Raw genomic sequence first — 20,521 nt, 5'->3', positions numbered from 1 at the left:
ACGTCGGGATGGCTGGATTTCACAGCGATTTGCGAAGAGACGAACGTGGCCTAGGAGTAAGACGCAGCTTGGAAGATATTCCTACAAGGACTGTTGCGGCACATTGATGATTCCGTTCCAATGCAATCCGTCTGGTCTGCCGGTTTATTTTCATCTCGTTCAGCATTTGCGAAAGGTAACACTGGGGCGGCGCGGCCGGCTGGCAGCCCCACAGGAGCGTGGCAGCAGCCCTGGCGGGCTGGCGGACAGCACAGATCTCTTTGCACTGTATTTGCCTACTCCCATTGAGAGTTGGAGAGTAATAAGTCGCACTTCCGTTCGCAGCTCTCGCTTCCTAGCCAAACACACCAAGATATAGGTTCCGGCTCTTCATCTTTACACACAAAATATCATGTTGACGGCGACTCGGATTTACTGGGCCGACATCGCTCTTCACGCTTATGAAGAACACTGCTACCTATAACAGTGCAACCACTGGAAATTAGGCCTCTTGGGAAACTGAGGTATACGCCAGATACTTGAAAAGAAGGAAAATTTTGTAGCAGTTCTACCCTTATGTCAGTCATATAATTTAATCACTCAAACCAGTGAATTCTGAGCCTCGGCGTTCTTAAGGATTCCGCCCCATCGACCTCGCTAGTTATTCGCCGGCACCTAGCTGGCAGGCCGCCATGAAGAAGCACCTCGAGTTCGAGAAGGAGTGGAAAGGTCTGGCAGGCCCAAACAAGAAGAAAAAAATAAAAAAAAGACCGAGACTCGCGCCGCTGATGTTGCCGAACTGGAGGTTCACCGCTTGGCCGCTCTGGAAGATGAGGTGGTGCATGGTGTATGCTCCCACCAAGCGCCGCTTAGTAAACATTCGACCCGTAACGTTGTGAAACAGCCTATAGCCCTGTTTTACTTTGAAACGTTTATTTTTTAACGTTCGCTAAACGCTGCGATACATGTACAGGGAAACACCAGGCTATATGTATTGTTTGAACCTGCGCGCCTCAGCCTAGATGCATGAGAAAATGTTCGCCTAAACTGCGTTCAAGTCCTCTTCCCTGACTTCCATTGCAGATGCAGATCATTAGACCAGAAGAGAGAGAGGTTATGCATCAGACCGTCAGAGCATCCTGCATTGCGTAAAGTTGACGAGCCGCATCAGGAAGCTGCTTGTCTGACTCGCCGTTTTCTATGTCTAGCATCTCGGCGGCCCAGTCGCTTATCACGGAAGCTAGCTTCTCAATTTGCTCGACCGTATTATGCGCGTGAATTACCAGTCTCACTCGGCTTTGGCCTTTAGGCACAACGGGGAACGAGAAGGGATAGGCATTAAAGTTATTCGTCAACAAGTGAAAAAACAGGAACAGCTCGTGGCGAGATCGCGTGCACAAGGGCACGATATGAGTCTGCACATCGCGCTGCTCCCAATCTTCGATGTGTGGTATCCACAGTATTCCCTCATCTCTGGCGTCGTCGATAATGGGATCTGACGTGAGCAGCTCGAGCAAATGCTTCACGTTCTGCTGTATTCTTTCTTGTGGCTTGAAAAAGTGGAAAACGTGTAAGACTCAGAGCCAGGCAACTTGATTACAAGAAATCTTACCTGCTGTGTTTCTCCGCTAATCAGTAGCCGATAGCCAGCGCGAATAGAAGCCACCATTGGGAATGAAGGTGCACAGCTGTAGGTCAAAGAACGTGCGTTGTTCACTATCATGGCCCTCACAGTTTTGTTGCCCATTATTACGCCTTGCGAGCGGGCAGCAGTCAGTTAGCCTGTATGATTGCTTGGTCCGTAATCGATGGCGGTGATGATGAAAGGCTTACCTCCGAGCGCACCTATGGCCTTGCTTACCGCATGAATTCTAATGGCTATTGACTTTTCCAGGCCGAGCATAGATACCAAGCCCCTGCCTTTGTCACCAATTACTCCGATGCTGTGAGCTTCGTCCATAATGAACTGCGCGTTTCCAAGAGGAAATTCCTCCTCCGCTGTTCGAACAAGGTCTTGGAGCTGGCAGATGTCACCATCCATACTGTAAATGGACTCAACACATATCAACACAGATCTCGATCCCGCCTCGAAGGCCGGCTGTTCCTTCTTAAGCCGCACCAGAACCTCACGCAGCCCCTCCGGGTCATTATGGCTGAATGGCACGGTCTGCTCTGCTAGGCTAAGGCGGAAGCCTTCGTGACTGCTTGCGTGTATCAGCTCATCGTATACGATTGCATCCCCCGGCAGCGGAACGCTGGATAGGACGCCCAGGTTGGCTGCGTAGGTCGAAGGGGTGATAAATGCCGTTTCGGCGCCATGGAAATCTGCAATTTCTTGCTCCACCTGGTTGATGTAAGTATAATTGCCATATTGGGCCCGAGATCCTGACGCGCCCAGTTCAAAATCAGGATGGAGAGCAAGCTCGGCCAGAAAGGCCTCGCGAAGTCGGCCAGTGCGCGTGAGGGAGAGAAAATCCGCACTGGTGAAGTCCGCTACGGTCTCGTCCCATCGCGGCTTCAGAGAAACCAAATTGTGCGCCTGGCGACGAGAATCTAGGGCTCGCTCGAGATTCTGATAGAATGCAGGTTCATTCTTCACAGACGGACCTCTTAAACGGTGCTCGTCACACCACTGCTTGAGTATCGTATCGGAATACATGGTGGACTGTCGAGACTTGAAACTTCAAAATAGGGAATGACGTGAAACGGCTCTCTGAAGGACTGCTTGAGAGCGGAATATTCCCCGGTACGTAAGGATCTGCGACTAGCATCACGTAAGATAGCATAAGATAGGCGCGTGGCGTTCCAGATGTGCCCTACTACGTTGAAGACCACACGTTCGTCAAATTCAGGAACACACACTGCCCCACCCCCACATATACCATACTGCATGTACCACCCAGCCAAAGTGACGAGCCCGAGAAGTACCCCAGTAAGCCATAGAGTGCGGTATGATTAGAATATGCATGCAACACACCAAATCCTTCGCCAAGACACAGCACATATCCGCAGTCGATTGCCGCGGATCTTGTGCCACCCCATGTGCCAGGTGTTCAAGACGCCCTGCATTTTCACACTGTCCATGACCGTAGGGAAACTAAAACGGACAAAGAACACTTCTCTTCTTGTTGACACTCTGCCCTCATGGGCAATTTTCTTTTATTCATGCATCGAGATGTCGACTGATTACCTCGACCAGATCTTAGCGCCTCTTACGCCGGAGCAGCGAGAGGCGTATCTGAATCGCCCGGCTCTCGACCCTCCGCCTGGCTTGGAGTCGAACTTAGACGATCCGCCGAATCAAAATACTATGATATATGGTGTCTTCGCATTTTACTTGTTGATGGCTACAGTAGCAGTGGCGTTACGAGTATATTGCAAGTTTGTCGTTGCTCGGAAGATACAGTTAGAAGATTGTAAGATTGATTGTCCAAAATTCCGACCATCGGTTCCGGATTGCCGCGTCTGGTGCTGAAAAAGCCTAGATTTTGGCCTGAGCGGATATGTATAACGCCTCCAAAGAGCTCCTGCTCATACGTATTGCATCATGCTGACCATTTGAAAGGCTCTTTTCGTTGCTTTCTGTTCGTTAGGTCTTCAGTTGACCACAACCACTGGAATGTACGTGCACCAATGGGACATACGCGTGGGGGATCTACCCGTGGTCTACTATGTGAGTTCTATTCGACATGCACACAATGGCTCGTCACACCAGTCAACCCGACACCTTGTGCTGGCGTCACCGGTTCAAGACATTGAAGCTGTCTACTTATATGGCATCAGGCTGTCAACGTTGCCTCGAGCGTATATGCAGCATCTATGGGCTGCTTGAAAGTCGCCATTCTTACAGACTGGATACGGACGTTCTCTCCACGAGGAGCGCGTGGTGCTTTCTTCGTAAGTAATAGCTTAAGTCTAGTTATGCCCATCCAATCCAACATAATATCGATACCTTTGAAGAGACTCCGAACACTGACTCGTGTGGTTTTCATCAGTGGGCTTGCCAGGCTCTGATGTGGATAAACATCATATTCTATTGCGCGGCCTTGATCGTAGGAAATCTCACTTGTAAACCGTATGCGCGAATTTGGGACAAGGCAATCCCGGGAACCTGCATGAACAGGAAAGATCTAGATGTCTCCAACGCTATCCTCAACATCATTTCACATGTTGCGGTTTTGATCCTTCCACACGCTGTTATATGGAAGCTTAATATGCAGTGGAAAACTAAAGTGGGGGTTTCGCTGGTCTTCGCGGTCGGTCTATTGTGAGTTATTGGTGGCTTCCCACTTTCGCTCAATGGTAATATTGGCTAATATTGGGTTGTCACCATCTTTAGTGTTTGCGTTGCCGCCTCGCTCCGTCTGGTTGCAACCATCAGGTACAGCCGGACGACAGATACTACATATTGGGTATGTGATATGGCGTTTTGGTGTGCTACAGAGCTAGCTTTCGTGGTGCTCGTGTTCTGTGTTCCCGCATTCCCCAAGGTCCTCCGAGAGACGAAGGTCTACAGCAGACTCCTGGATTCTTGGAGATCATGGTCTGTTCGACGATCAAGAAATCACGATACGTCGAAACGAACTGCATCGGAGACAGAACTTACAGGATATGAAAGAATCGGCGATAATGTCATAAGTATGCATGATGCGCCTCACAACAAGGCTGGAGGAATACAGCCACACGAGTATACTCTCCAACCAATCGCACACCCGGAGCGTATCCTTCGTACTACCCGGTTCGAGACCACCGAGGAATATCGAGACGGATCAAGCACCTCCAAGGCAAACGAGTACAGTATCCCATGGACCAATTAAGGTTGTCGTTGGCAAAGATATAATATAGAATTTCGTGAAATGTTCTTTTTCATAAGCAGCGTGCTTTCGTACGATGGCGTCCAGTGGGGGCCCTTTTTGTATGACCTACACTGATACTTTGTACCTTGAGTCAAAAGCAAAAAATTGTGTCTGGTACTCTAGGCGCCTTTACGAAGAAGTATGTGCTTTCATCTGCCTCGCGTCATAGAAATACTTGGATGAGGCATCCATCACCTCAACAACTCTTTAAACCGAGTTTAGCATTGACACTCAAATAGCTGAATGCTCACGACATCTACGGCACAAGCCCATGGTATACTGGTATTGTAGCACCCTGAGCGGTCCAACTTACTATTCAGACTGGCCCATGCCCAAGGCATGGCGTGGGGAGATGTACCCCGCCGGCACGGCCCGCCAAAAGCAGGAAATCTGCGATGGGTGTATACAGTGCGCATACGTTGTGAAACCCATCTCCTCGCTCATTGTCTAGGCTCTGCAGGATGCATGATGGCGCATGGCCTATCTTTAGAGATCTTATGCTGGTTTGGGAACTTACGATTGGGTTACGCTGTCTAGCGCTACCTCATATATGAGGAATGCAATGTCACCCTTCCATGTCCAAAGAAAGACCGCTAGTGGCAAATGAAATCCTGCAGGAACCTTCGCACACAAGGGTAAAATGTCGCAGTGTAGAATATGAAGCTGCATACCTGCAAGGGTAGTAATCTTGCCTACAGAGTATATTTTGTAACATACACGACTCGCACATATTCATGCGACATGTTGCAACCAAGTTCGGCCTTCAAAAGCATGCCAAGATGCAAGGTGGTCTACTTAAGCGATCGTTATCATACGATTTAGCGCACTTGCTCGTCGGCAAATTACGGACATACCTACAATAGGGAGGCAGACGCATAGCATCAGCTGCGGGGCAATTCCGGTCGTGCATGATGCCGATGTTATCAATCAACGCCATTGGGGGGGCGGCGGAGGACAAAGGAAGGATCCCTTGCACTGCTTGCAAGCGAAACCTGATGACTTGATGCAGATCTATCCAAAAATGGGGTGATATGAGATGACGGCGGCTTACCGGGGACAGCTTCCAGCTGATGTTTGTCCCAGTCGTAAAATATTGCCAGACTCAGGACCGATACTACCTTTCCTTCACGTGCCTTTCGCAGCATGGCCCCATCGCCTCACAGTGCAGCCTTGCCTGTCGCAGGGCGAGAGTGATATCCACATCAGAACATTGTATCGATCTTTAGTGCTCTGATTACCCATCGTTACGCGAGAGAGTAAAGTGTTCACGATCGGTACATAAGCCTAAGTGTTACATACTCCGCCTCATTCAGCAGAACGCGACACATGACTATCAAAATGGGACTCTTTGGCCTCTTTTTCGTGGTAGTAAGATATACCACTGCCTCGGTTTTTACCTATGTAAGTGCAGTAGCTGACAGTAACGGTCCAATCACGTTGTGTCTCACTATTAGAGCAGCTATTACTGCTATTCGGCTATCGATTAGTATTGCATCCATTGAGAGGATACCCCGGGCCTTTGTTTGCAAAGCTATCCGATGCCTACTCAGGTTTCTACGCTTTGTCGATGAGCCTTCACGTCCGAACACGGCAAGACCATCTGAAATATGGCAAGTAAACCTTCTTAGTTGTCTACATCGGTTTGGCAACTAACGCGTCGCATAGGCCCTGTACTACGGCTGGGGCCAAACAAGCTTGTGTTCAGCTCGCTCAAGGCAGTCCAAGGTAATGGCGACTTCATTTGAGTCTCTTTCTTATTACTTTATTGGGCTGATACTCCAAAGATATATATCTCAATGAGAGAGTGACTAAGTCATCCTCCTATATGTATACTGCCGCTACTCCTGGTGTCTATGGCGTCTTCAATGTTATCGACAAGTCGGCTCATCGCTTCAAACGCAAGCTTGTTGGCCAGGCCATTTCGGAGCTCTCGATGCGAAAGTTCGAGCCGGTAATGAGAGAGCAGATCGAAACATTCCTCCAATTGCTGTCATCGGCTTCAGGATCAAATGGATCCCCCATAAATTTGACAGTGCTTGTGAAGCGCCTCACCTTTGACATTGTTGGCTTACTTGCTTTCGGAAACAATCTCAAAACACAGACAGATCCCACTTACCGCTCACTAATCAGCGCACAAGCTGCGGGAAATCATCGCAGTAATATATTTTTGCAGTACCCTTTTTTGTACAAGACCAAGATCTTCTCGTTTCTCGAGCTCTTTGCGTCGGACCAGGTCATGGCATACTACAACGCAATCGAGAAGATGATCGCGATGCGTGTGGCCGAAGCTAAACACGTGCGGCACGACTTGTATTCCCTTATTGTCGATGAGATGAACCCCAACGGCGAGTATCTAAAGGATAGCGAGATCTGGGCCGAGGCGGCCTTCTTTCTCCCCGCGGGCGCTGATACTATATCGGGGTTGCTATGCGCCAGTTTGTTCTATCTATCCAGAAACCCAAACGCCTACGCAAAACTAGCCTCCGAGATCCGCTCGAGCTTTGAATCTGGGAATGACATAAAGACTGGCCCTAAATTATCTGGCTGCAAGTTTCTACGGGCAACAATCGACGAAACTCTTCGAATATCCCCACCTGCCTCGGGAACATTATGGCGAGAGCTTCCCACTTCGGAAGAAAGCAAGAACACACCTCTTGTCATCGACGGGCACGTGATACCCTCAGGAGTGCAGGTAGGAGTTAACACTTACGCCATTCACCATGATGAGGATTACTTTCCCGACCCGTTCTCATTCCAACCAGAGCGTTGGCTTGAAGATACGGGAATATCAGCCTCCCGAAAACAGATCATGCATAATGCTTTCGTCCCATTTTCTATCGGCACACGTGGCTGCGCCGGGAAAGCCATGGCGTACGCGCAGTCTAGTTTGGTGCTTGCGAGTATTCTGTGGTACTTCGACTTTGAGGTTGCTCCGGGTGAGCTTGGGAAATTGGGTGGCGGGAACAGTCGGCTGGGCGAAGGACGAGAGAGGGAGAACGAATATCAACTCTACGATGTTGCGTCCGCTGTGCACGATGGGCCAGTGTTAGTATTTCATCCACGGACTAAGGTGATGGGAGATCCGGTTAGTCAAGAGCGGCGATGAATCAGGATCATTCCACTCCTGTTTAATTGGCGAATCTCTGTATAACTAATTTGAAAGCGATCACTCAGGTCTGAAGGCTTCTTTGTATTATAGTTCCACCCTGGCTTGGTTCACGAGCAAAACCCTGTCTCCCAACTTCTTCTTTTTCCAAAGTATGCTCTTTAATGAATAAACAAGCCATTAGTCCTACACCAGAAAAACATGTCATCATGATCCATATGGCTTGAAATGGTTGTCGATATGCCTCGATAATACTTGATTTATCTGGAATATCCACCAGTCTGAGGAGAGGGATAAAGTTAATCGCCTCGGTTGAATCCTCAAGCTTCTTCACGGGTTCGGGTAATCGCCCTAAGGCTGCAATCGATTTTGAGAATACAGAGCTGAAAATCGTCGAACTGATCGAAAGGCCGATGAGTGCGCCGAATAGTCGCACCACGATGAGCGTCCCAACTGCGAGACCAGTGTCGTCAACATGGGACACACTGGCCTGCATAGGAACCTGTGATCCGGTAAACACGGTACCCAGGCCGACGCCGAGAAAAGCCTGAAAGACATAAACCTCAACACGTGGAGTACTTGGGCCTACCAGGCACCAAAGGCCTAGGAACAATGTCATTATAACCCATCCCACCCAAAGCAATACGCGATACCGGCGCGTAAGCTCTATAATAACTGGGGCGATGAAGCTGAAGGCCACTGTAAGGCAACAGATTGGGAGAGTCGATTTGGCTGCCTCCAGGGGGGTTTCGAGTAGAATTGCCTGGAAATAGAGGGGGATATACAGTAACGCCGTGTATAAGATTGATCCGTGCATGAATCCGGTAATTAACGAAGTGCTCGCCGTGATGTTGGATAGAACGCGAAAGGGTAGTATCGGTTCCGCAGGTACCCTTCGCTCAAAAACACCGAACAGTACAAGAACAACTAATCCGATAGTCAATGGGACGATCGTCCTCCACGAAGACCAGGAGTATAACGCTCCTGCCCAGCTGATAGGTAGTGCTGTTGCGGTGGCGCCAAACCCAAATAAAGCCATGCCGGCCAGATCCAACCGGCGGAGCCTAGCGGCTAACGGTTGCGAAATAGCGCGGAGATGGAGGAAGAATACGAAGGTGAGCAAGCCGAGGCCAATGATGGGTAAATTGATCCAACCAATCCATCTCCAATTGAAAGAACTGAAAACGGCACCGATGACAGGCCCCAAAATTGTTCCCATGGCCATGGCCAGTGAGATCAAGCCTAGGTAGAGTGGCCTCTCCTTGAGGCTTGTTATATCCGCCAAGATGATATCCTGGAGCACGTAAAGCCCGCCTCCGCCCAGGCCCTGAATCAGGCGCCCTGCGATGAGGGCAGACATGTCGTTCGCAAGGGCAAATACAATGGCACCGATGGCAAACAGGACTGCCGAAGAGTACAGCGGCGGCTTGCGGCCGAGGACATCAGATAAGCTCACGTAGATAGGCTGTGTTAAGGCAACCCCGAGGATGAACGAGATGCTAGCCCATAAGGACTCTAATGTAGTACCGTGCAGCTGTTCTGCAATGACCTGGTAGTTGGTGGGCAGTCAGCAAGGACAAATTCACAAGCAATTACTCAAGGCCACGAAGCATCTGAAAGGCAGACTCACGGGCAAGGCAATCGCCAGAGAAGTTGCGTCCCAGGACGTGATCAAAGCGACAAGCGCGAGACCGAAAACCGACACGTAGAAAGAAAATGGCTTTTGGGGCTGGGGTGGTGAGTCTGCGATCATCTGCGACGGCAAACCATCGCCAGACTGGCCTTTCCCTTCCGCCATGTCTTGTAGAGGCCGGCAGATGTGTTGGGGAGGTAGTTGGTTGGTTGAAAATCCTAAGCGGCCGCCTATTTCAGAGGGACTATACAGGAGGCGTGTCCTTGAATCATAATAATGGCCGATCCTACTAACTTAGCACTAGTTTTCACTTCGGAGAGACACAGGTACAGGCGGACAAGGCGTTTGGAGTGTGGTGCCGCGTCTTGTTTGACTGGCCTACAGAGAGGTACGTGGCCTGGGGTACCAAGGCCGAGCTCAAGCGGGGAAGACTGGCGGCGCATCCGAGGATTAGCTGGTTCCAACGGCCGGGCTACATACATATAAGCGCTGAGCCACGGTTTCCCCATGCCCGCCTCGCTGTCAACCGCAATGTTGTTAGCAAAGCTCAACTGAATTTATTGTTCGAACAAAGCAGCGTGATTGGACCTCCCTGCAGCAGTGTACAGCATGGCTACGCACTCTCTCTTGGGTGTGCTCACTTCCGTGACTCCAGCACCCGGATCGAAGCCTGACATCTACACCAACGAAGGGTAAGTGCTCCCTCATCTTCCTGATCCAGCTACGCACATGCAGTGCTCACGTTAGCTTGGACTTGAGGTAGATCTTTGATTAGGCAGCCTGTCGGAGAAGCTGCCTTTGGTGGCTCTATTCTTAGCCAAGCCATCTCGGCAGCCTACGCCACTGTGCAGCCGGAGTTTGATGTCTACTCATCGCAGTCCTCTTTCCTCCGCCCCGTTACGGCCAAGAGCAAGGTCAACTATCACGTCGAACGCACCGCTGATGGCCGTACCTTTTGCACTCGCGCCGTGCGAGCAACCCAAGGCGGTCCCTGCCTTTATGTGGCTACCATCTCTTTCCAAAAGCGCAGCTTGGCCCGGGACAATGACAGCACCCTGAAGTATGCCGATCCCTTACCTGACCTTGGTGGGGTCCGCCCCTACGATATCGCCAAGCAAGACTTCCAGCAGATCGGGTTCCATGTGGGCGAAGAGGACCTCGAAGTGTCGCCCCCCTTCGACTGGCGGCTGCTCCCGTTCAAGTCTGTGCGCGACCCTGCACAGATCCGTACCCACGCTTTTGTGCGTGCTGAACTAATGTCTACACGCCATGCTTCCCACTTGCCCGCGATGGCTCTCTTGTCGGACATTTCCGTCCTGGAACTGTCACTATTTGCTAATTGGGAGTCAGTGCATGAGGAGATACAAGCTTTGGCTATGAGTACGACATTAAACAGTCAGATTTCCTTTCATGCTCCGACGGCCAAGATTGATGAGTGGATGGTATGCGAGAGCGGTACGTCGTGGGCCGCAGGTGGACGAATCACCATCTACCAACGGTTTTGGAACGCTGCAACTGGTGAACTTCTGATGTCTTGCGCTCAGGACGCCGTCATCAAGCGTCAGCAACCCCAATTGTAGCTACAGCGCGTAAGCTCTTGCAAGATAAGCCCTGCTTTGGGAGGGATCTGCCCGACAAACGGATTAGACGGTGATCGCATGTACTTGGAATTCGATGTATCTTGGATGGTGCGGTACCTGCCCTTCATGTACAAGCTGGCCTGCAACATGCAAGCATGCAGTTGCGACGGCCGGGGGCTAGATACCATAGTAGCATTTAAGCCACTACCTAGGTAACTAGTCGCATCGAACCTGAGACCAAACATAGTGGAGTGAGCTGTCAAGGGCCGTTGGAGGATCCATTAGGTTGCATTAGGCGCCTATAGTGTGGTCGGCAACTGCCGGAGAGCCAAAGCCGACAACGCCTAAAACGGCGCTCAAGCAGGGATTTCTTTGTGCCTCGCCGCAATTCTGCAGCAGTGGTCGCGTCATGGTAGACACCAGCAAGGCAGATTCAGATCTCAAGTCGTTGAATGGTTCCTGGTACGCCCGGAGGTCTCACCAGCTGGGAATAGACTTGACTGCCAAATTGAGTATCATCGTTGATCAAAATGCTTGGCGTGTGTAATGCCCGTTGACGCGTCGACGAGTGCGGGCCCGGATAGTGAAAATGGTTTCTGACACGGCCATCTTTTGCCTCGGCTATCTGCACTGTCTATCATAATTCCGCACATTCTTTATTGGTTGAAATATGGTATCTAAGAAGCAACGTTGGTGAACACATGCCTGGCCTGCATTGCGCCGCCACCGACTTACAGTACGTGATCTCTCGCACGCGTATCAAGTTCCTCGAACAACACGAATGTCTCCACCTTCTTGCAACATCCATGGCACTGATCTTCTTCGTATGACTTGAACTCCGCGCAGTTCTATTAGTCCCATATACCTCCTGCAAGCTCAATCCATAACAGATGTTTCTTGAGACTAGAATAGATTCTTCCTAGTAAAAGTCTCGGACCAGAGTAATATTTATTATTGCTCGTACGCCGAAAACAAAAAGATGGGCAAGTTCCGCCGTTCTGGCAACCGATTGATAAAAGCTTCGCCGAACCTAACTCTAGCAGGTGATAACGGTGAATGGCGGTCTGACACCGTCGCTACACTTGATGGTGACGCCCGTAATGAACAGGGCATGGCAAACGGCGGCTCTGAATATTCACCACACATCAATGAGAACGTTTCTGCTGATAGTGGCTTGGGATCAAACGACACCACAGGTGGTGAATGCGGTCTGGAGGGGAAATTTACTCCGATTGCCATATGCGGCATGGCCTGTCGTCTACCAGGAGGGATAACCTCTCCACCGGAGCTGTGGGATCTTCTTCTATCCAAGAGCGATGCCCGGATGCGAGTTCCTAAGACACGATACAATGTCTCGGCATTCCATTGGCCAACGAAGAAGCCTGGCCATGTTATTAGCGAGTATGGGTATTTCCTGGACGATACCGTCGACTTAGGCGCCCTTGATACAAATGTCTTTCCGATGCCTCGCAGTGAGCTCGAGGTCCTTGATCCACAGCAGAGACTGCTTTTTGAGGTAACAAAAGAGTCTCTTGACGACGCAGGGGAAGTGGGGTGGAAAGGGAGTAATATCGGCGTCTATGTGGGCAGCTTTGGTAACGAGTGGTACGACGTGATTCAAAAAGAGTCTCAAAGATATGGCACCTACCACATCTCTCACTCTTACGATTTCGCACTCTCGAACCGGGTGTCATACGAGCTGGATCTGCATGGACCTAGGTATTGGGATCTCTTCCATTCTAATATGCAACTTGGGCTGTCGGCTAACTTACATGTGTTGGCAAATAGTATCACTATTCGCACAGCTTGCTCTTCCAGTCTTGTTGCGTTGAGTGAAGCTTGCGCCGCCATTTCTAGAGGCGATTGCCCATCCGCTATCGTCGGAGGTACCAGTATTATCGTAGCTCCATCGCTGAGCATAGACGAGTCCAACCAAGGAGCTCTCAGTCCCGACGGCTCTTGCAAAACCTTCTCATCGGAGGCGAATGGCTATGGCCGCGGTGAAGGTATTGTAACCCTCTATATCAAGCCACTCAGCGACGCTCTCCGTGATGGCAACCCTGTCCGTGCTGTGATCTCTGGTGCGGCTACAAATTGTGATGGAAAGACCCCTGGTTTTACAGTTCCAAATCCAGATGCCCAGGAGGCATTGATACGGCACACATACAAAGTCGCCGGCATCCTTGAATCTGACATCCCGAAGACTGGCTTTTTTGAATTGCACGGAACAGGGACCCAGCGTGGGGACACGATTGAAACCTCGGCCGTTGCCAAGGTCTTTGGTGCTACAGATTTCCTCCACATTGGGTCAGTCAAACCAAATCTAGGCCACGGCGAGGGCGCTTCTGGATTGACGGCAGTGCTGAAAGCTGTTCTGTCCCTTGAAAACCAGACGATACCACCGAATATCAAGTGCTTGCCTCTGAACCCCAACATCCCGTTCGACAGATATGGGTTTATCATTCCCCAGGAAGCGACGCCATGGCCAAAGGATCGCGAGAAGCGCGTTAGCGTCAATTCCTTCGGGATAGGCGGTGCGAACGCGCATGTCATTATTGAATCGCCCGCCAGATTCGAGCAGCATGCAACTACTATGAGCAAGAAAACGGCGTCGGGTTCACATCAGTTACTGGTTTACTCAGCCCAATCGATTCATTCCTTGACTTCCATGGCCGAGAGATATACAGACTTTATTGAAAACTCCCAGGACACCATTAACATCACAGATCTGGCATACACTCTTGCGAATAGGAGGGAACATCTGTCAGTACGTTCGTTCACGGTTCGCACGAGGGATTCGCCCGGTGTCACTTCTGCACCGCAGCAGAGCAAGGGACCCACCTCTGTAATAATGATATTTACGGGTCAAGGGTCACAGTGGCCTCAGATGGGCCGCGAATTGCTGCGAACTAATGCGGTGTTCAAGCGCACCATCAAGTCCCTAGACGATCAACTCCAAACCTTGGGACTGGACTCGCCGGACTGGAAGCTTGAGGATGAACTACTTAAATCATCCCGCAGTAGTAGAGTTAACGAGGCTGAGTTTGCTCAGCCCCTTTGTACGGCTCTTCAGATTGCCTTGGTTCATATGTTTGATTCAATCGGGATCAAGCCTGCAGCGGTGGTTGGTCACTCGAGCGGCGAGATCGCAGCAGCGTATGCAGCTAATGCGCTTACTGCAAGAGAGGCTATTTTGATAGCTTTCTTCCGCGGGTTGATTTCGAAATCGCAGACTAGACCAGGAGGTATGGCTGCCGTGGGTATAGGCTGCAAAGAAGTAGAGAGGTTCCTGGTGCCGGGTGTCGTGATGGCATGCGACAACTCGCCTAATAGCGTCACGATATCGGGAGACACCGACAAGTTACAGATTGTCTTGGATGAAATCAAACGACATTTGCCTGCCGTACTGACAGCAATTTTGAAGGTGGAAAAGGCCTATCACTCCCATCACATGGTAGAACTAGGCGACGAATATCGCGACAGAATGACCAACTCGGGGGTGGTCGGAACCAACCCCTCGATCCCTTTCTTCTCCAGTGTACTAGGTAGACCAATAACGAGCGGCGGAGAACCTGGAGCAAGCGAAAACGACAAATTCGGACCAGAATACTGGAAAAGGAACTTGGAATCGCCGGTGCTTTTCAACGCTGCTGTGTCTAGTCTACTTGACAGCATGCTTTCCACTTCGGACAACATGAGTTTTCTGGAAATTGGCCCCCACGCAGCACTCGCGGGGCCATTAAGACAAATATTCGGTGGCCGTTCGAACATTACTAAAACACCACCTTCATATGTTCCTAGCATGACCCGACGTCAGAATAACTCAGAAAGTTTCCTAGCAGCTGTCGGGAAGCTCTGGACACTTGGTGTCAAAGTCGATTTCAAAGCACTAATACCTGACGGCAAATGTCTTCCGGATCTTCCTCGTTACCCGTGGAACCATCAGCGTAGCTTTTGGAAGGAATCTAGGACTACAAGGGAATGGAGATTTCGTGAACATTCTTATCATGACCTCCTCGGTGAAAGAATTGTCGAAAGCTCGGGAGTTGAGCCCGCCTGGAGGAACCTACTTCATCTTGAGAACGCGCCTTGGATCCGCGACCACAAGATCAGAGATGACATCGTGTTCCCTTTCGCCGGCTATATAGCCATGGCTGCTGAAGCCGCACGTCAGGTGACAGGCATTCAAGAGGCGGTAGAGCTGCGGCATATAGTAGTCAGCACCGCATTGGTGGTATATGATCACGCACCGACTGAACTCGTGACCACGCTTCGTCGACATCGTCTCACTGACTCGATCGATAGTCATTGGTGGGAGTTTACAGTGACATCACACAACGGACACGTATGGACGAAACACTGCTTTGGGCAAGTTCGTGCCATAAAGAAATTTCCGATTGACGACTGTCACGTCCTAGGCGAGGACGAAACCCCACACAAGGTCAATGTTCGGCAGTGGTATGACCGTGTAAGTCGCGGAGGTCTCCGCTATGGACCACATTTCCAGACGATGAAAGAGCTCAAGACAACCACAACCGGCCAAAGAGGCTCTGGCATCACAGATATGGAAATAAATTGGCCCGCAAACGAGACCAGCCAGTACCATTTACATCCCGTCATATTGGACACATATTTCCAATTAGCCGGTGCTGCGGCTCATCATGGTTTCACCCATGCCTATAAACAAGCAGTTCCTTCGAGCGCGGACTACATAGCCTTGAGTCGTTCCTCCGCTGACAAATTCGCTCTGTGTGCCAGCTGTGACTTTGTCGCAGACAAGTTTATGGGAAATGGGTTCGGCGTGGCAGGCCCGACATCGACGCCATGTCTGAAGATCTCAGGGGCACAATTTTCCCCCCTTGACTCTACAGAAGACGACATAAATAATACAGGACTCATTAATACTGCCAGATCCGAGTGGGTTCCGCATATTGATCTCACACCTTTCAATGTTCTCGTCGCACCATTACGGGACAACAGTACCTACTTCCACACATTAGAGCAGCTTGGCCAGTTGGCTATTGAGCTCTACCGCCGTAGGTCGTTAGATCTCACAACAGAATCTTCAAGCACTCATATACGGAGGTATGTTGAGTGGCTTCGCCAACAAAAGTACAAATCTGTGGAGGACGTTGAAGATACAGCACTCGCTGCTAGGATCGATTCTGTTTGTGCTTCCCTCAATGAGGGGCCCGCAGCACCCATCGCCTCTGCGATATCTAAGCTTTGCACACACACATCATCAATTCTGTCGGAGAAAATAGGGGCGTTGGAGGTGCTTCATAAAGACGAAAGTCTGGGTAACTTTCTTCGGTTTCTGAGCAGACACAACGTATCTGGATTTTTGAGATGTCTTTCCAACAACAAACCGGGCCTTCGCATCCTTGAGATAGGAACGGGCCTTGGGCCGACCATCAGTAACCTTGAAGACATGAAGCGACCAGATGGCCAACTACTTTACTCACAGTACGTCTACACGGAAAGATCCACGGGCCTGCTACACCTAGCTCAAAGTCGCTTTCAACAACAAGAAAACCTCGAGTTCTCCACACTCGATATTTCCAAAGACCCAGTAGATCAAGGTTTCCAAAACTGCCATTTCGATCTGATCGTTGGCGGCGAAGCCATTCAATGGACAAGATACATCCATCAAAGCCTAGCAAACGTTCACAAGCTACTTCACAGCAGTGGACACTTACTTTTTCAACAGCCGCGAACCGGGTTGTCATGGGCCAAGTTCGTCCAAGCCACCCTCCCATCTTGGTGGAGCGGCTCCGCAGATGGCCGAGATAATGAGCCATACATTGAGTGTAGTAGATGGGATGAGGAACTCAAGGCGGCCGGGTTCTGCGGATTGGCTGGTGCCGTGCCAGAAGCCCCTGATTCATGTCACTTCAACACCGTCATGCTTGCGAAGCCGCAACAGCAGCATTTCGAGGCCAGAAAAGATAGAGTCACTCTGCTTCATGACTCGAACGGGCATTCTGGCCTGAAAGGGTTTAAGAATGCACTGGAAGCGCAAGGTTTCGAAATTTCGTGTTGCACACTCGAAGACTCACTCCCATCGGACCAAGACATCATCGCTCTCTTGGACATTGCGGAACCATTCTTTGAATGCGTTGACGAGTCAGCCTTTAATGATTTCAAGCAGCTCGTCTTCCGCGCCAACAATTCCGGATCTGGGATTCTCTGGGTCACGAAACCAGTACAGGCATACTGTGTCGACCCGAGATATTCTCCAGTCATAGGCCTGGCACGTACACTCCGTGTCGAGCTTGATATCGACTTTTCCACGTGTGAGGTTGACGATATTGCATCTGTAGATGGAGCTGCAGCTGTTGTCGACGTTTTTCGAAGGTTTCAGGCACGGAGTATGGACACAAGACCTGATTTTGAGTATGCTTGCACCAGAGACCTAACACGGGTTCATCGCATCTTCCCTTCCACTTTGAGTGAGAGCATGGAAGCTACTCAAAAGCATGTTGAAGGCGCAGCTATTAGAATTGATCGTCTTGGACGGCTTGACTCACTGAATTTGGTGACACGGCCTATGGCGGATTTGAAAGGGGATGAAGTAGAAATTGAGGTCCACGCAGTAGCATTGAATTTCCGGGTAAGTCAAAAAGCGCCCAGTGTATCATCAATGACTTCTTCCATTGGCTACTTCTAAGTGGACCATGGGCTAATTTATGAAATAAAATATAGGACGTCCTCGAGGCTATGGGGTCTATCGAATGCGCTGATCCAGGTCGCATAGCTGCGACGGAGGCCAGTGGCATTATCCGAAAAGTTGGCCATAATGTCACGAATTTCCACGTCGGAGATCGAGTGATGGCTATCGGACGTGGAGCCTGCTCGACATTACTTGTTACAACAGAACTCTTATGCGCAAAGGTCCCCGATGATCTAGATTTTGCTCATGCCGCGTCACTACCCATTGTGTTTGTGACTGCTATCTACTCTCTCATCGAAATTGGGCGTCTGGGCCAGGGTCAGGTAAGTAATAAAGTATATCTGCTAGTCACAGTATAGCCATGAGTTCATCGTATTGCATTTACTAACCTAAAAAATTACAGACAATTCTTATTCATAGTGGCTGTGGTGGTGTGGGCCTTGCAGCCATCCAGATCGCTCAGATGGTAGGCGCTGAGATATATACAACCGTCGGTAGTGACCAGAAGGCCCAATACCTCACGGATACGTTTGGGATACCTCGAAGCCGCATATTCAGTTCGCGGTCACCTTCCTTCCTTGTCGACCTAATGCGTGAGACCAAGGGCAAAGGGGTGGACTTGGCCCTGAATTCCCTATCTGGTGACCTCTTACATGCCACATGGCGTTGTATCGGAAAATGGGGAACGATGATTGAAATCGGTAAGATTGATCTCTTGGGAGCTGGCAAGCTCGATATGGATGTATTTCTTGGCAATCGTAGCTATACCTGTTTCGACTTGCGTCAAATGATTGAAGAGCGGCCGCTCATGGTTCACCGGTAATCCATCTCTTGCCCCACTTTTTGTGTTGCTTGCTTCGTTGGCTAACGTTCGTCTTCTGTAGCACACTTCAATCTTTGATGAAGTACTATGAAAAGTGTCTGATTCGGCCAATATCCTTGGCTCGCGTTTCTCCTATTTCAAACGCCCGCGATTATCAGGATGCGCTTCGGTACATGCAGCAAGGAACCCATGTTGGGAAGATTGTCATGACGATGCGCTGTCCTGACGGAACATCCGCGCTTCGAGATATTCCTAATGCGCTCAAACCTGTAGCTAAACTGGACCCGTCGGCTTCTTATCTCCTCGTAGGAGGTTTCGGAGGGCTCGGCCGCTCTGTCTGCATATGGATGGTTCAACATGGCGCTCAGCACCTAACCTTGTTGTCGCGCACCATAGGCAGCGATGACTCGCAAGAGCGTGATTTTGCTCGCGTGCTTGGAAGCATGGGTTGTACCATACGGCTCGTTCGCGGAAGTGTCACAGATGCTGCTGATGTGGCAGGTGTCATCAATGAATCTCCTAGGCCATTCAAAGGAGTTGTCCACATGGCGATGGTTCTTCGCGACCAATCCTTCCAGCGCATGTCGTTTGACGACTGGAATACTACTATCAAGCCAAAGATCACTGGGACATGGAATCTACATGAACAGATAGGGGCAGATCTTGACTTTTTCATCTTGTTCAGTTCACTATCCGGGCTGCTAGGTCAGCCGGGACAGGCCAACTACGCGGCCGCAAACACTTTCCTAGACTCATTTGCGCAGTATCGCAACAGTCTGGGGCTTCCCTGCACATCACTTGACATCGGAGCCATGGAAGGTGTAGGGTATTTGTCCCAAAACGAAGCACTGCTGAACAAGATGCGCGGTATGGGCTGGCACACGGTCAAGGAGGAGCAACTCCTTGAAGCCTTGAATGCGGCTATGACACCCCGTGGCCAGAGAGAAGCTCAAAAAATACGGCAAATCGATGACCTCTGGTTGCCTGTGGTCGAAAGAAACAAGATACTCATTGGCATTTCACCAGACAACTCTCTTGACGGTGCCGATGATGGTACCCGCATGCAGAGAGATGTTCGTATGGCAGCGTTCCTTAATACGAGACGTCGCCCGACCACCGACACTGCGAATAATAACAGTGGCCATTTGCACCGCTTCATGGTTGAGGCTAAGAGTAATCCACGTATATTCGTGACGCCTGAAACTACGGCCATGTTTGCTCGTGAAATCGGGAAGAAGTTATGCGCTTTGCTTCTAAAGCCGGAAGATGAGCCTAATATCGGGTTAGGTCTCACTGAGCTCGGACTGGACTCGTTGGTCGCAGTGGAACTACGCGCCTGGTGTAAACGGGTATTTGCCGTTGATATTAGTGTACTGGAGATGTTAGCTATGGGAACTCTAGAGGCATTAGGGAAGAGGATAGCAGAGCAATTGGCGGACATGCACGGAGGGCTAGACTAGGCATTTGAATACGGTGCTTTGGATAGGTGGTTCATGCCCTATGCTTTAGACCCTGAGGGTGTGGTCATCACCATCAACTCCTGGGCCGCGCACCTAAATGTCAACAATGCAACTGACTCTGCGATAGTCTTTCTGCCAGCGAGTTTCAACATTTGGCTTGCAAGTCCCGAAGCCCGAACTCTCCAGAGACAAGTTATTGTGGTGCAACTGGGACATTTGCGAGCAAAAAGCTCCGGCAAAAGAGCTTGAGAGAGGAACGAGAGTTGAACATAGGGCTTGTAGGATGACCATTCAGCGGCTGATGGCCTTGTATTGTACCAAATGCTCCCGCGCATGGATGTTGGTCTGCAATGAAAAACACTCACGAAACCTGCTGTATTAATAGCGATTTGGCATTGGTATCCTACAATG

The 20,521-nt window shown here is 50.3% G+C and overlaps 6 protein-coding genes across 6 annotated transcripts; 4 read left to right on the top strand and 2 right to left on the bottom strand.

Moving 5' to 3' along the window:
* Window positions 1-1,100: 1,100 nt before the first annotated feature.
* On the bottom strand, window positions 1,101-2,638 carry JN550_003478 (uncharacterized protein; the record flags this gene model as incomplete). The annotated part of the gene is made up of 3 exons (XM_049314886.1): window positions 1,101-1,529; window positions 1,592-1,734; window positions 1,813-2,638. 3 exons carry the CDS (start codon window positions 2,636-2,638, stop codon window positions 1,101-1,103), a joined length of 1,398 nt encoding a protein of 465 aa, XP_049174669.1.
* A 516-nt stretch (window positions 2,639-3,154) lies between these two features.
* JN550_003477 (uncharacterized protein) lies at window positions 3,155-4,796 on the top strand (the record flags this gene model as incomplete). The annotated part of the gene is made up of 5 exons (XM_049314885.1): window positions 3,155-3,395; window positions 3,573-3,652; window positions 3,763-3,876; window positions 3,975-4,246; window positions 4,319-4,796. The coding sequence occupies 5 exons, from the start codon at window positions 3,155-3,157 to the stop codon at window positions 4,794-4,796; spliced, it is 1,185 nt and encodes a 394-aa protein (XP_049174668.1).
* Window positions 4,797-6,660: 1,864 nt separating this feature from the next.
* On the top strand, window positions 6,661-7,941 carry JN550_003476 (uncharacterized protein; the record flags this gene model as incomplete). The annotated part of the gene is made up of 1 exon (XM_049314884.1): window positions 6,661-7,941. The coding sequence occupies one exon, from the start codon at window positions 6,661-6,663 to the stop codon at window positions 7,939-7,941; it is 1,281 nt and encodes a 426-aa protein (XP_049174667.1).
* A 64-nt stretch (window positions 7,942-8,005) lies between these two features.
* Window positions 8,006-9,739, bottom strand: JN550_003475 (uncharacterized protein; the record flags this gene model as incomplete). The annotated part of the gene is made up of 2 exons (XM_049314883.1): window positions 8,006-9,490; window positions 9,572-9,739. The coding sequence occupies 2 exons, from the start codon at window positions 9,737-9,739 to the stop codon at window positions 8,006-8,008; spliced, it is 1,653 nt and encodes a 550-aa protein (XP_049174666.1).
* Window positions 9,740-10,183: 444 nt separating this feature from the next.
* JN550_003474 (uncharacterized protein) lies at window positions 10,184-11,154 on the top strand (the record flags this gene model as incomplete). Its single annotated transcript, XM_049314882.1, has 2 exons — window positions 10,184-10,266; window positions 10,338-11,154. 2 exons carry the CDS (start codon window positions 10,184-10,186, stop codon window positions 11,152-11,154), a joined length of 900 nt encoding a protein of 299 aa, XP_049174665.1.
* Window positions 11,155-12,133: 979 nt separating this feature from the next.
* Window positions 12,134-20,110, top strand: JN550_003473 (uncharacterized protein; the record flags this gene model as incomplete). Its single annotated transcript, XM_049314881.1, has 5 exons — window positions 12,134-12,873; window positions 12,943-17,767; window positions 17,860-18,150; window positions 18,231-18,646; window positions 18,712-20,110. The coding sequence occupies 5 exons, from the start codon at window positions 12,134-12,136 to the stop codon at window positions 20,108-20,110; spliced, it is 7,671 nt and encodes a 2,556-aa protein (XP_049174664.1).
* Between the last annotated feature and the right edge of the window lie 411 nt (window positions 20,111-20,521).

The sequence above is a fragment of the Neoarthrinium moseri genome (genome assembly GCF_022829205.1).
Source record: "Neoarthrinium moseri strain CBS 164.80 chromosome Unknown scaffold8_Wmoseri_CBS_16480, whole genome shotgun sequence".
In the NCBI taxonomy this organism is placed as follows: Eukaryota; Fungi; Ascomycota; class Sordariomycetes; order Amphisphaeriales; family Apiosporaceae; genus Neoarthrinium; species Neoarthrinium moseri.
This window is presented reverse-complemented; position numbering and strand designations above follow the sequence as displayed.